The sequence below is a fragment of the Ostrinia furnacalis genome, unplaced genomic scaffold, assembly GCF_004193835.3.
Source record: "Ostrinia furnacalis isolate ACB-3 unplaced genomic scaffold, ASM419383v2 OfSCF7464, whole genome shotgun sequence".
Classification (NCBI taxonomy): Eukaryota; Metazoa; Arthropoda; class Insecta; order Lepidoptera; family Crambidae; genus Ostrinia; species Ostrinia furnacalis.
The window spans coordinates 1,139,111-1,153,364 of record NW_021137703.1 but is presented as its reverse complement, the minus strand read 5'-3'; the positions used below and the strand labels follow the sequence as shown (position 1 = coordinate 1,153,364).

Below are 14,254 nucleotides of genomic sequence, written 5' to 3'. Positions count from 1 at the left end.
AGATTTAGGTATCATTGAAATCTCTCATACACTGTCGTACGTATCTAAACGAACTCCATACATCATAATAAGTACACACTTAGCTCTGAGTGCTCAAATTAAACACCAAATGTATATACAGTGTGTCCGGGCATGTAGTGATCAAACTTTAAGGGCGTAATCTATGGACAATTTTATCGGTGCAAATACTTTAAATTTGGGGCTTGACCCATTTCTCGCATATTTACAAGGATTTAAGTTTTTAATTTTAAGTTTTCACATCTTCCTTCAAAAACAAGTGATAGCATGGGTAGTTTAACATTAATAAGCAAAAATTTTATATCACGCGATAGCCAATAAAATTATCTATTAGTAGAAGTAGAAAACAGATACAAGTTTTATACATTTTAAGGGTGTAAGAATGGATTTAATTAGATATAAACACGATTTTTTTCACATCTTTTTCAGTTATTTCCCAACACAAGAAAAACCAGGTCGTTAAGGTATGTTTTATTTGCATTTCATTATTAGTATTTGAGCTATTCTACAAAACGAATGTAAATTTATTAGTCTACGTCTATTAATTTCGACGTAATTGTTGAACAAAGATACCCCTTCCCAGCGGTTTCCATAGCGCACGCGACAGCGTCTTTCCAATCTATACATAGCCAGTACCTCTAGTACGAAAAACTTTCGAGTTCGTTTCGTTTGCGTATCCAAAGTGTCATCGAAAAATTTTGTATGAAAAATTAAACAGCGCCCCCTAGGGCGGCTATAATATAGGGGGCGCTGTTTAATTTTTCATACAAAATTTTTCGATGACACTTTGAATACGCAACGAAACGAACTCGAAAGTTTTTCCTACTAGAGGTACTGAACGCAAGGGNAAATAAAACATACCTTAACGACCTGGTTTTTCTTGTGTTGGGAAATAACTGAAAAAGGTGTGAAAAAAATCATGTTTATTTCTAAATAAATCCATTCTTACACCCTTAAAATGTATGAAACTTGTGTCTGTTTTCTACTTCTACTAAAAGATAATTTTATTGGCTATCGCATGATATAAAATATTTGCTTATTAATGTTAAGTTACCCACGCTATCACTTGTTTTTGAAGGAAGAGGTGAAAACTTAAAATTAAAAACTTAAATCCTTGTAAATATGCGAGAAATGGGTCAAGTCAGGTATTTTCACCGATAAAATTGTCCATAGATTACGCCCTTAAAGTTTGATCACTACATGCCCGGACACACTGTATAGACATTACTGTCGTTTGAACATAAATCATTTGGTCAATACCCCTGGATCCTCCTTCAAGAATTTTATTTGTCCTTTTTAAACGACGACACATACCTTCGTCTTGGAAGATTTAAGCGCGACATGTTGGCATAAGCTTTTAGTATATGTAATGAAGCTTTTGAAAGGCTAATGACTTCGTACAAGCAAACAACTAGGTACAAAAAAGCTTGATGATAGATTTTGTTGTCGTTATATCTTCATTTCAAAACAAGGACTGCCTTGTTTTTTTTGGAACTTATTTTTTATAGGAACACTTTGGTTGGTTCCAATAAATTATACATTAAGACTGATTTTTTTATGACTTTTAAAATGTTGTACCTATCGTAAAAATTATTTGACCATTGCTTGCTTCTACATAACAATAGATAAGTCTATTACAAGTACAAAAAATCAATAAATTGGTAAATAATTTGATTGGTGCTTAAATCGTTTTGTTTTTTAGTCGTATCATATGAGTATACCTATCTAGCGGAAATAAATGCCACTTAGTTCTTAGTTGCGAAAGTTATATTTCCTGTGACTACCTACACAACAACACACGATGGCCACAGTATGTAATCATTTCAAATATTGTGTTTAGTAGTTCAAGGGCGGGTAGTTCAGTACCTTATTTATTAGACTGTAATGTGCATTTCTAATAAGTAGTAACTTTTGATGCAATCTTTTCCAAGCATCTCAAACTATCATATCAGACTCGGATCTGAAATAATTTTTAACAAAATGTTTGTTGATCTTGTCTGTTTTAATTATAAAATATTAAGTTTTGTAAGTTATAAAATATACAACGAATTTTATAGATGTGGTTGATTTATTAAGAAATTTAATACGAGTAAACTACGCCTTGTATTAACTCTGACTGATATTTACGTATATTGGATTCTGAGCGTGACCAGAATTGGTAACTCAGGCTTGCAAGTTGTAGGTATAAAATTCATCAGGTAGATGAATTTACAAGTCATGCGGATTTCGCGTCTCCATGCTGTATCTAAATTGTTATATGAGTGACTAAAGACTTTTTTCTGTCTGTGAACTAAGAGTGATATTTGATTGCCAAATGATTGAAAAACATATCAGTGAAGTATAGTCTCTCAGGTTCGTATGTTCCTACTGGTCATAACTATAAGGTAACACAATTATTGATGCAATAGGTAATTACTGGGTAATCGGGACAAGGATAAGGTTCAACTACACAATATAAACAACGGTGATATTTTGTGTTTTGTATTTTTAAATTTTTCAAACAGACTTACATTAGAAAATCACATAAAGTATTAAACAGACCTATTAAATATTTATGTGAGTCTATATTACATACAGGTAGGTACTTAGACTACGGACGGGATTATGACCCGGTACACATGAAATTACAGGGAAACACATTCAGACTTATTACGTAATTGTCCAATGTTTTAACGAATACCTCTATATCTTGTAGCGAAAACAAACCCCAAATATGTCACCCATGCAACCTCTCAACCGCAATTTTTATATCAACTAAGTTTAGAGCGCTAAGGCGCGAGATCGTGGCGCTTTAATAGTGGCCGTCGCCCGTGGGGTCGTTGAGCCAGGGGTAGTTGACCGGGCACCTCAGGCACGTCTGCAGGTTGATGGTCTCTCCGGGAACCTCCTTGGAAGTCAGCTTGCACGAGTGTGGTACCCAGCAAGAGGGAATGCCTTCCACAGCGCACTTTTCCCTCCAGGGCTCGAAGTTCTTGGCCTCTGAGACTGTGCGTGGGTTCTGGATCCATTGGATCACTTGGGTCATAGTGACGAAATAAACGTCATTGTGGTTGGACAGAATTTCATCGATCCAGTACAAGAAAGCTTCCAAAAATTCGGGATTGTTCTTCAACCAAGCAGCGTGGAAGTACAAACCAAGAGGTGCACGATTTTGTTCGTAGTGACGGTCAAAGTTGTGATTTAGGAAATTGTAAAATTGATCTCCAGTCAAAATGTTAGAGCAAGAGTCTACCATAGCGCATCCAGGAAGGTATTCGTCGTTGGTAGGGTCTTCACGACGATCAAGCTCATTCATTACCATTTCCCATACAGCGTGGCTTCTAGTAGGACAGCTTTGCAAGTTTCCGTGGCACCGGTGAGGCATTCTGAAGTACATGGTGTATGGCCATAGAGGTGGGTTGGACAATGGTGCCGTGATGGTACTGTCGTATAAGAAAGCCTGTTCTTCCATCATGGTGAATTGGTTGTTTCCACCCACACGCAGGTAAGGAGCACGTACACCTACTACGCTGTTGTCAGTAATGTTGGAGAACTTCTCAATGATGACCCTCATGCCAGCCATTTCCTTACCCCAGTCGTCAACAGTTGCGTTGCTCCAGAAGCGTTCATCATCGTTGTGCCTGTTGAACAAAAATTCATAATTAAGTATTTGAATGACAATAATTAGAATTATTTACACATTTTATTAAGGAGAAGTAAGTAGCTTACGTGATTGAGTGAACCGCAATTTCGTGTCCCTTACGATGAGTTTCCTGAACAGCTGAGTAGTTGGTGTATTTGTGCGAAATGAAGTATGTAGCCTTGATGTCGCAACCGTTGGGATTTTTGCGTTTTCCATTGAAGATCTCTTTGTACAATTCAATGTTGTTGTTGTTGATGGCGTCGTCGAAGGTGATGGTGATCATTTGGGGGACATCTCTTGCGGGAAGGTCACCGGGAATGACGGTGCCGTCCTCTGAGCAGAAACAGTCCGGCAGCACGCACTGCGAGGGGTCACAAGGCGGAGCCCTGTTCGGGTCGTTGTCGATATCTAAAACAAATATTATTCATTTTAATTTTGAATTACACTGTAACATATTACTACCTATGTGTATGTATGTAATTTTAAGAATAATTTCAAAATTATGTAATTTATCGATTAGTTTTTTTTAAGTCATTTTATATGCAAGCTTAATCCATGATATAATTAATGGGTGGCTGTTAAGTGGTCGAGTGCTGAGACGTGCTACAATCGGGTGGGGCGAGAGTCGGAACCAGTATGGGTACTTTCGCCCGGTCAAACCGTTTGGCACAGCTGACACTCGCTGGATTTCACTTTTGATTCGGTACGATGCTGTAAAAGTTGATATATTTGCAAGTATGTATGTATGTATGCACGTGTTCGATCATTGGTGGGAACGGCGCGTTGCAAGACTAAGCAAGTTGCGTAATGTGAAAGACAAGTCAATGCCTACAGTGAATTGAGGACTTGTGAGAATAAAATTAAATATGTATACTGGTATCGATTATTTATATAAATTATTAAATATACATTTAAATTTAGCTCTTGGCCTAAAGGTTGAGGCAAAAAGAACGTTCCCATAAAAATCTTTTTTCCTCGTTATTGCTGACAAAGATAAAGCATAAGTGGGTTAGGTATAAATATAGAATTTATTTATTACTCATAGCCTAAATGTAGTTTTCAATATGATATGCGCAGCCATATTCGAAAGACGGTTCGATGGGAGTGAATGTTCAAGTTTATGCTTTAGTATGGCCATCATGTACGCAATTAGAATTCAACTAAGGTTTCACTTTAATTTCAAGTCAGTGCGACGAAGAAAAGCGTATTGTGTCGACTGGAGACGTGTTGTTGACCGTGATGTATATAGAATAACTACTAAAGTGCTCACACATCTATGTGGTGGGCAATCATGGCCTATTTTACCGTTAAATCCAAGTAACAAAGGTTTAAAATATTTAACCCACGCCCACAACAGAATATCCCTTGCTGTTGAGGTCTTGGTAGTCTGCAGGATTATTGCGTTACTCTGGTCCTATTAACATATTCAATCAAATGTAAATAATATAAGCACCCTATTTGCTTAAGGTGGGTTGCAACATAGCATTGAGATGTTTTTTAGGCCAAGTGATTGGCATTTCAGGCAGGTCGTTCGTCACGCCTCACGAGCCAGTTCTTACTCGTGAAGTTTGTTCAAGTTCAGTTGCGTACATAATTCAAATTTTGATTAGGTTTATACATGTGACTACTATGTACTCGTATAGAAGCTTTTACTTACTAACCAGCTTTTTGATTTTTGCAAATAAAAAAAAGCCGTAACCGTAATATTTTGAAATTATTAACGTAAACTTTTATCATTGAAACACTATATTCATTGAGAACACTTATGTATCGGAAAAAATCTAGAGTAGACATCAATGTTGTTGCACAATATATACCATAAGAATTAATAATTACTAACACAATCGGCCAACTATGTGTAATTTTCCATAAAACACTGGTGTATGTTCAATCAGATATTCTTAAAATGTGAGTGATTAATGTTTTCTCGTAACTAGAGCCTTATAAGCTTCCTGATAATTTTTCTAATAAGTTCCTGCTTCTCGTGTATGATACTAATTGACATGAAATGTGAACTTACCACAAGAATTTTCATCAGAGCCGTCAGCACAGTCTTTCTCGCCGTTACAGAACAGTCCACGCTCTATGCAGGTGGAGTCTCCGCAGGCCAGGAAGCCGTCTTGACAGAGGGGCTCCTCGGTGTACAGGAGAGGCTTGACTTTGCGCTCTTTGTTCTTCAGCTTGCAGTTCTTTACGGCGTCCTTCCAGTCACAAGTCTGCTTCTCAATGTCGAAGTACAAACCGGCTGGGCAACGAATAGCTTGAATGCCCTATACAAGGAAAGGATAAAATGTAAGACATAAGTTACTCATCGTATAAAAATCCAATTTAAATACTTGATTTTAAATCAACTGCATAAAGGTTCTTTTTCAAACATATTTTTTATCTAAGTGCAAATGTAAGTCGTCGTCTTATTACGTTTTTTAATCTAAAATTAGACTTTGCAGAGGGATAAAGATATTAAGTATTCTCTAAGCACCAAAGATATATTGTATTTTATTAGTATTTAAATTAAATGGTACAGTCTGTGGAAAAACCAGAAACGTAGGTACTAAAAAAAGATGTGAATGGATAAGCAACCGCAAGGACAAGGACAAAGCTTGAGTAGATCTCAGTGCTTCTCTTATGAAAAATATAATCTAATAAGTATTTATATTGAAATTAGGACACCATCCTTCAGCTAAACATAGTTTCCACAAGGCATGAGTGGAATAGTCAAAAGCCATTCCATAAGAAAAACAATGACTTGTACGGTGGTCTATACCGTACCTTACGGTACTTTATTCGTATACCTTACAAACAGAACCGTTTATATTCTGTAAATGTCAATCTATGAGTAGTGAGGGATAACATTGTGCTTTTAATAATAAGATTTATATTGAGATCACGTTGAAGCTAAATGAAATCTATGAGTAAGAATAAGGCGGAAATAGTAATATGTAGTATTTAGTAAGCTCGCTTTCAATAAGTAATTTGAGTAAGGTCATCATAGGTAGTGCGGATGGGAGTGTAATGCGCATGGCGGCTGTAGTTACCGAGGCGGTGCACTGGATGACGTCGCGACAGTTGTCGCCCTCGCCGGCCACCAGCCGGAACCATTCTCCGGCGTCCTTGTCCTTGCATAGCTCTTGTTCCAGGCTGTCGTCTTTCTTCGGCGACTCGTCCGCTTGCCGCCGCCATCTGTGCCCCTCGGCAACCGCTGCACACAAACATCAAAAACATTATTCACAATTCATTATCTTACTCGACCGTTACGCTGATGCTGGCAATTAAAAACGATAAATCATAACTCCGGAACTACATTTCGGCTGCAAATTACATGTTTCCTTAAATATAAATCCTCTGATGAATATTCAACTAATGAGATTAAATTACACTTCCTACTATTCAAAGATTTTTCTCATCATCCGAACTAAAATGTCACTTGAAAATACATCTAAATGTCAAAGGTGGGGTGAGCGCGCGTGACATTTGACTCGAGTCGAAATGTCAGCGCTTGGGCAAGCGACAAGGACGACTCTTTCTAAGTTCTTCTGTCTATACTAAATCGTACATTATGCATGCCATTTGATGCTTTTGTGTGCAGGTGAGCTGTCGAAATTATTATAATTCAAAAAGGTTATGGAATAGTTGATTTCCTTGAATAACGATTCAGGAAAATTTACGGTATGCCTATTAACAAATCAAATTACAGTTAAACTAGTTTTAAAATATACAATTTCTATGATCCTAGTTTGTAAGTTGCTATATGAATACCATTAATAGATTATGTAAGCATTTACGTGTATTTTCAATGAAGACATATTGTCTGTCAAATAAATATATCATGTCCCAAATTCATGGTCTGTCATATAATTACGTGATGAGATAATATTTGCTAATAGATAATAAGAAATAGAGGCAGGCGGTGTGTATGAGCGTCGCGGCGCGAGTACGTAACACGAGGAAGCCGAGATTTTGCAACATTATCTAACGGCTGCAGCGCCCGCGTGCAGCGTGCACCGCGCCGCCGCCTCGACGCCATGGAGTCATGTACAGACGACGGCATGTCAAAGTAAACACTTAGTCCAGTCAATAAAGCATTATAGATGGAAAACTGTAGAACACAATTTCTGACCTCGGGACTTTATTTAGCCTAGTTAGGAGGTGAACATAGCAAAAGTCCCCACCCTTAGCCCTTGAGCCGGCGGGGAGAGGGGGGTTTAAAGGTACCACTTTTCGGTTTTTCGCTTAATCCTCGGAAACTATGCGTCCTAGTGACATGACTACTATGAACCAAATAAAGCTTATTCAATTTGCTACAGGCGAGACCGTTAAGTTTTTCTATATCTTGTATAGTTTTTGCGGCATCTGCTCTAGGAGGTCTATAAAATTGGAAATTTTATTTTTGTCTTATATGTTCCTATCAGGAGAAAATCGACTAAATCAACATTGAGCAAACACTATAGACATGCGGGAGCATGTTAAGCCTAGTTCCAGGGAGGGGACTGCACCGTGCGTATATTTAGACGAACCAATTGTAGCCACTTTTGACTCCTCATCATTCAAAAACTACTGTGCATTAACACTTCAAATTTGGCTCATATGTTGAGACTTGCAAGATATACATCAGCTCCAAATTTCATAAATATGCCTTAAACGGTTCTTTAGGTATTGACGTCCAAAAATCTACATGTCTGACCTATAGACCAAATTCTAACCACTTCCAGATGACCTCGATGGTTCAAATTTTGCATCCAGAAAGGTAGCTATGTAAATATAAATGAACAAATAAAAAACCAGTAAATTTTAACATTTCACAGGTGATAGATAGATTTTAGTGTTCTAAATGTCGATTTTTGAACGTCAATACCTAAATAACCGTTTGAGGTATATTTAGGAAATTTGAAGCTGATGTATATCTTGCAAGTTTCAATACATGAGCCAAATTTGAAGTGTTAATGCACAGTAGTTTTTAAATGACGAGGAGTTAAAAGTGGCTACAATTGGTTCGTCTAAATATACGCACGGTGCAGTCCCCTCACTGGAACTAGGCTTAACATGCTCCCGCATGTCTATAGTGTTTGCTCAATGTTGATTTAGTCGATTTTCTCCTGATAGGAACATATAAGACAAAAATAAAATTTCCAATTTTATAGACCTCCTAGAGCAGATGCCGCAAAAACTATACAAGATATAGAAAAACTTGACGGTCTCGCCTGTAGCAAATTGAATAAGCTTTATTTGGTTCCTAGTAGTCATGTCACTAGGACGCATAGTTTCCGAGGATTAAGCGAAAAACTGAAAAGTGGTAACTTTAAACCCCCCTCCCCCCGCCGGCTCAAGGGCTAAGGGCGGGGACTTTTGCTATGTTCACCTCCTAACTAGGCTAAATAAAGTCCCGAGGTCAGAAATTGTGTTCCACGGATTTCTCTCTACACCGTCGTTAAGGCATTCATTGACTGGACTAACTGTGGCGTCTTAATCACTTGTAATAGGTACGATTTTGCAACAAAAATGTATAGCCTGATGTGCGGTTGACTGTACGTCACACTTGGCATACGATCCACGCTCGTTTGCTCTTAACAAATCGTCTGTTTTTATCTTCTAACCATAAATCTTAATTCGCAAGCGTCGCGAACGTAACTAAATAAAAATTTAAATGCAAATTTTGAAATTAGTATCAAACATTGGTTGCATGAGTAATAAAATTCACTAATTTCAAAATTACTACGAACGTGACCGCTTGCTGCAACATCAAGCTCAAATAACTAGAAAAACAGCCGAAGTGGGTTAGACGCAGCAATCGGTCGCGCCCGATTAGCACACGCCACGCTCACATGTAAACACTATCTCATTGTTCTTCTACATATTCGGCTTGCGAAATATTTCACTCATTACAATCAATCATTCACATGGTTGATTTTGTGTCTTTAAAACTAAATTATTTTCTCGAAGCATTAAATCTGTTTTTAATTTGGTATCAAAATTAATAAAATAATTTAATAATAAAACAACTTTAAAAAATAATGATGTTATTTAGTGTGATTATCATCCTGTTTAGGAATGATAACTACGGTTCGTTTTATTTATACGATTTTAGATACACGTCAGTTAAATTAAAAACCTATATTTCTGAGGTTAATAAAAAACTTGAAATTAGATAATACGTATTTACAACGAAAAATATAATAAAAAATAATTGTAACAACAAAGGCATTGTTCAAAATGTAGTCCAATTTTCAACATTGCCTACTACTGCCTATGCCAAAAAATATGATAGTCCTATCACCAGCCGGAATCGTAAACAAGAACTGGTTCTCTTTGACCCGGATCTACCACGTGTGGTTAGATGAATATGTTACGATTTGATTTCTTATATTAACCTTTCAACTTAAGTGAAGGTAATACGATAGTTTTATTAGTACTCAGTCGGTTCGGAATCGGATGCCTACGAGAATGTTTCGTAGTCGGCGTATTTTCGTAGCACGAGCGCGTTGATGTCTTTTCAACAAAAGCTATCTGACCTACAATTTCGTAACTTCAGGTATACTTAAAAAGAGGGCTTACGTAAGAAATAAAATCTATTAAGTATGCGACATGTAAGCCAGTTAATTATACAATGATCGAGCCGACATCACAATGGGAGCGGGCGGAGTTCGCACGCCGCGCGCGAGCTTTTTGCGGAGAGGCGAGACGCGCCGCGTTACCATTACCGTGTGTGCGTGCGCTCCATCATGTTCACACAATCTAAATTATCACTTTTTTATTGAATTAATGGATTGTTTGTTGTATGTTTTACATATTCGGTACATATCTTAAAACGCATTTAGATTGCCAGCTGATATTAAATCTTATTAGCTCAATCACAAATAATAAACGAACGAGTAAAATATCAGTTATGAACAATAATTACAACAAGGATGTACAATGTTGTCTAGAAAAACTATAAAGTTAAAATGATATTCATTTATAGCACATCAAATAACACATTTTGAAGTCACAACTATTAAAATAAATCTAACATTTCTTCAACACGTGTCAGGAAAACGAGAAGCGTTCTAAAATAACCGGCTGTGGCGGCTGTTTGATGTGTTTTTGATGGTGTTTATCGACATTGAAAGTGAGTTTTCACGATCGTTAGGTGATATCTCATATGCAAATGAATGGCGAGGCGCGGCAGAGCATAGGTATGCCGCGCGGGGCTTTGGGCCGCCACCGCGCATTCCATCCGCGGACGACCTTATGAATATTTAGCGCCACCTCTCGACTTTCCTTCTTTAGCAGCACTCCCTTCAACTACTAGCCGTTTATCGGTAGGTAACGGAAAACTTCCGCATGCGGAAATTGAAACCTGCTCTTGGTGAATGCGTACTGTAATCCAAAATCAACAAGTTTCAAGGGTATTGCATTCCACAATTGTTGGTGAATTGAAATGATTCGATACTGTCAAAACAAACAGGTAGGTACCAAGTTACAATTAAAGTAGCCAATATATTTCCCTGAAGTTAAACTGCCTTTATGATAAGAAATTTTTGTTATGTATCTGACCATATCTTCAGCGATTTGATGAAAATGACAATTTTAGTAAATTCTTTTAAATGAAGATTGTTTGTTGAAATTATACATTGAAAGTATCAAGTTTAATGTACTATAAAAATTTCATCTTTAGCATCAGCCTATCACTTAAAGCTCCCAAAGCTGAATACTGGCATTTGAGTCGAATATTCAGGAATGCCTATACTAGGCATTTGAGTCGAATATTCAGGAACATAACGAAGCAGCAAACAATAAGTAGTTATCTGCGATTGCTGCTAACCGCAATCACTGCAATCCACACCGCCTGGCTGCAGCTACATGAATGCAAATGTTATAAGCAATACTTAAGAGCATAACCTAATTTGCGGTTACGTTTGTTGTACTTTTAAGAATCTTTGTAATTATATTAACTTGTAACAACTTTAAACACTAACTCGATATTGTAATAAGTCAAATCTAAAACTATACGACCGAATATGGGATTAGTTAATAGATTTTAAACAACTTCAGTCTTTTTTTAATTTTACACACTATATTAAAAATTAATGGAAAAGACTAGGTGGTTAATACATTAAAATGTGCCCAATTCTATTTAATAAGCAGCTATGTTAATTTGCAATTAAATGCTGTTGCTCAATAAATTATCGGGGTCAAGGTTACTAAAGGTCGGGTTTGCAAATATATAAAAAAAATAACAAGTTCTTTATGTTGAATATGCATTTATGTCTTCTTCACTAAAATAAATACCGTTTATATATTTAATATTAGATACCTACGTTTCATATTTTTACATATGTACTTATAGAGTTTTTTTATGTGATAGGAGGCAAACAAGCAGACGGATCTCTTGATTAAGTTTGTATTAAATACTTATGACACACGAATCTTATCATTTATCTTTTTTGTATTAAATACTTATGACACACGAATCTTATATCTTATCATTTATGAGGAAGTTGCAACAACTGTTGACAGAATTACTTATTTCATAACGCTGATCACTGAAATATTCAAGTTATTCATGAAAAATGTAAGGAAAAATAAAAGTTAGTCATCGTAACGAAAATTGTAAACGATAATCATGATGCGATTTCCATATGATGCTTATTTACTTAGTTAGTTTGAGTATCATACTAAGTTACTATTTACATTGAAAGCACGTGAGCTTTTAATGTCTCAATTGGTTCATACCGAAACATTAATTGGTTTGTCGGCTTACACGGGTAATCAGACACTAAAATCAGTTGAAAAGTTCCCTAGTACGCAATTTAGGAGATAATAGTGTACTGCGCGAGATATTTATTGATAAGTGTCTCAATGAATGCGGAATGCGGTTTGCAAACTTTCCGTTACGTAAAGGGCGTAGGTTGATTCATAGAAAATATGTAAGGGTATATTCTAATAAGAGTGATTGTTGGTGTTAGTAACTCATTCTACTTGATTTTCTAGACTAAGATGTTTCATGCAATCGTGCAAAATGAAACATACAGGGTTACCGACTACCTAACAATCACGAAATGGCATGTAATGCATTATTATGTACGATCTCGTTACTGTAACGAAGTTCCGACCAACAAACTAGATTGAGAACTAATTACTTGAATTACCGATCACTTTGGTTGTTACTGGTATTATTTCACTAAATTTACACGCATTAATTTGATTTTAATAGCGTTTAAAATTCCACAGTTACACAAAGTAAAAACGAACATTGTGAAATATCTAATTAAAAATTTGCCAATGGATTTACCACCCAAGGTTAATTCATAATCTAGGCACAAAGTGGATATAGTTTATACGATTACGTATTATGATTTATGAATGAAATATTGTTTTGTTAAATAGTTTTCATATAGATATAAATATTACGTATAATCGAAGCTAATCAATCAAGTCCATCATGTGAATCATGAACTGGATGTTTGTCTGTAGTAGTCTTTGATTGTATGTGATAAACAATGTTATTATGAGTAACAAAATTATCATTTTGTTCATTATACAACTTTCTATGTTTGTAGATTTGAAACTCGGCTTTATTTTCTATTAAATCAGACAGACAATATTTAATTAGTTTTCAATTCATTGTTGCAAGTTCCTTATTTGTGGTGATCGCAGTTATGACTGTAATCGACGTTATGTAACCACCGAAATAAATAAAATTGGCTATGTGGGACAGCAAGTTATCGGGTTATTTTGAGGGCAAAATGCCGGGCCAAGCCGTGCGGGGATCGCGCGGCCCTGCGCCGACGACGTGACGTCACCGCGCGCGCACGCTGCTGCAACGCGCAACGCAGAGCGAATGTGAAAGTTCTCTCGAGACACTCAGCTCAGACACAACAAGTGCTACAAACTCCTAAACACTAGTTGTTCCACTTGATAAATACAAAACTTTTATATTAAATCCTGGATAGTGTTTTTCATCCTTCAGAGAATAGAAATCTATTTAAACTTAAATGGCGAAAACGGTACTAAACGTTTGTTATGAAATCTTTCTTTGCCAGACATCAACGCAACTTTAATTTCACTGCTATTGACAAACCGTGCCTTTAACAAATATGCTATGCTGTGTTGCAGAACATGTATAGTTACAGTATACCCTATTTCGTAACTTCTACTGATTTCCCTTACTGATCCAGTCAGACAAGAGGTTTCAAATATTTTCACTTCACAGGCACATCATATTTCGAGGCACGATTCCTCCCAGTGCGACGTCTGGTAGTATCCTTGAAGTGTTTGAGCCGCGACACGCAGATATCCTTAGGCCGTTCGATGCAAGGCAATCGTGCTTGGCTGCATTCATTTGTAAACTTTGCGGAGACTCGGTCTATCTCGCGACGGTCGAGCTTCGGGCAACTTCACTGTTCACTTTGAGCTACACTCGGCATTGACGCAATCACTAAATTTTTGCAGATGACTTGTGACGTCTCGTCGCCCGTGACGTCGCGAGATGGACGGCCTCTGGAGGCGTAAATTAAGGTTAGGACTCACCGCAGGCGAACAAGAGACACGCGGCCAAAGTAGCGACACGGGCGTAGCGCGCCATGACGGGATCACAACAGGTCGTTGCGCGGCCGTCGTGCGGTTAAATAGTGGCCT

The 14,254-nt window shown here is 37.1% G+C and overlaps 1 protein-coding gene across 1 annotated transcript; it reads right to left on the bottom strand.

The window, feature by feature from the left end:
- Window positions 1–2,483: 2,483 nt before the first annotated feature.
- Window positions 2,484–14,254, bottom strand: serp (chitin deacetylase-like protein serp). The gene is made up of 5 exons (XM_028320970.1): window positions 14,147–14,254; window positions 6,676–6,839; window positions 5,661–5,910; window positions 3,727–4,048; window positions 2,484–3,638 (listed from the first exon to the last, which is right to left on the bottom strand). Exons 1-5 carry the CDS (start codon window positions 14,199–14,201, stop codon window positions 2,810–2,812), a joined length of 1,620 nt encoding a protein of 539 aa, XP_028176771.1. The 5' UTR covers window positions 14,202–14,254; the 3' UTR covers window positions 2,484–2,809.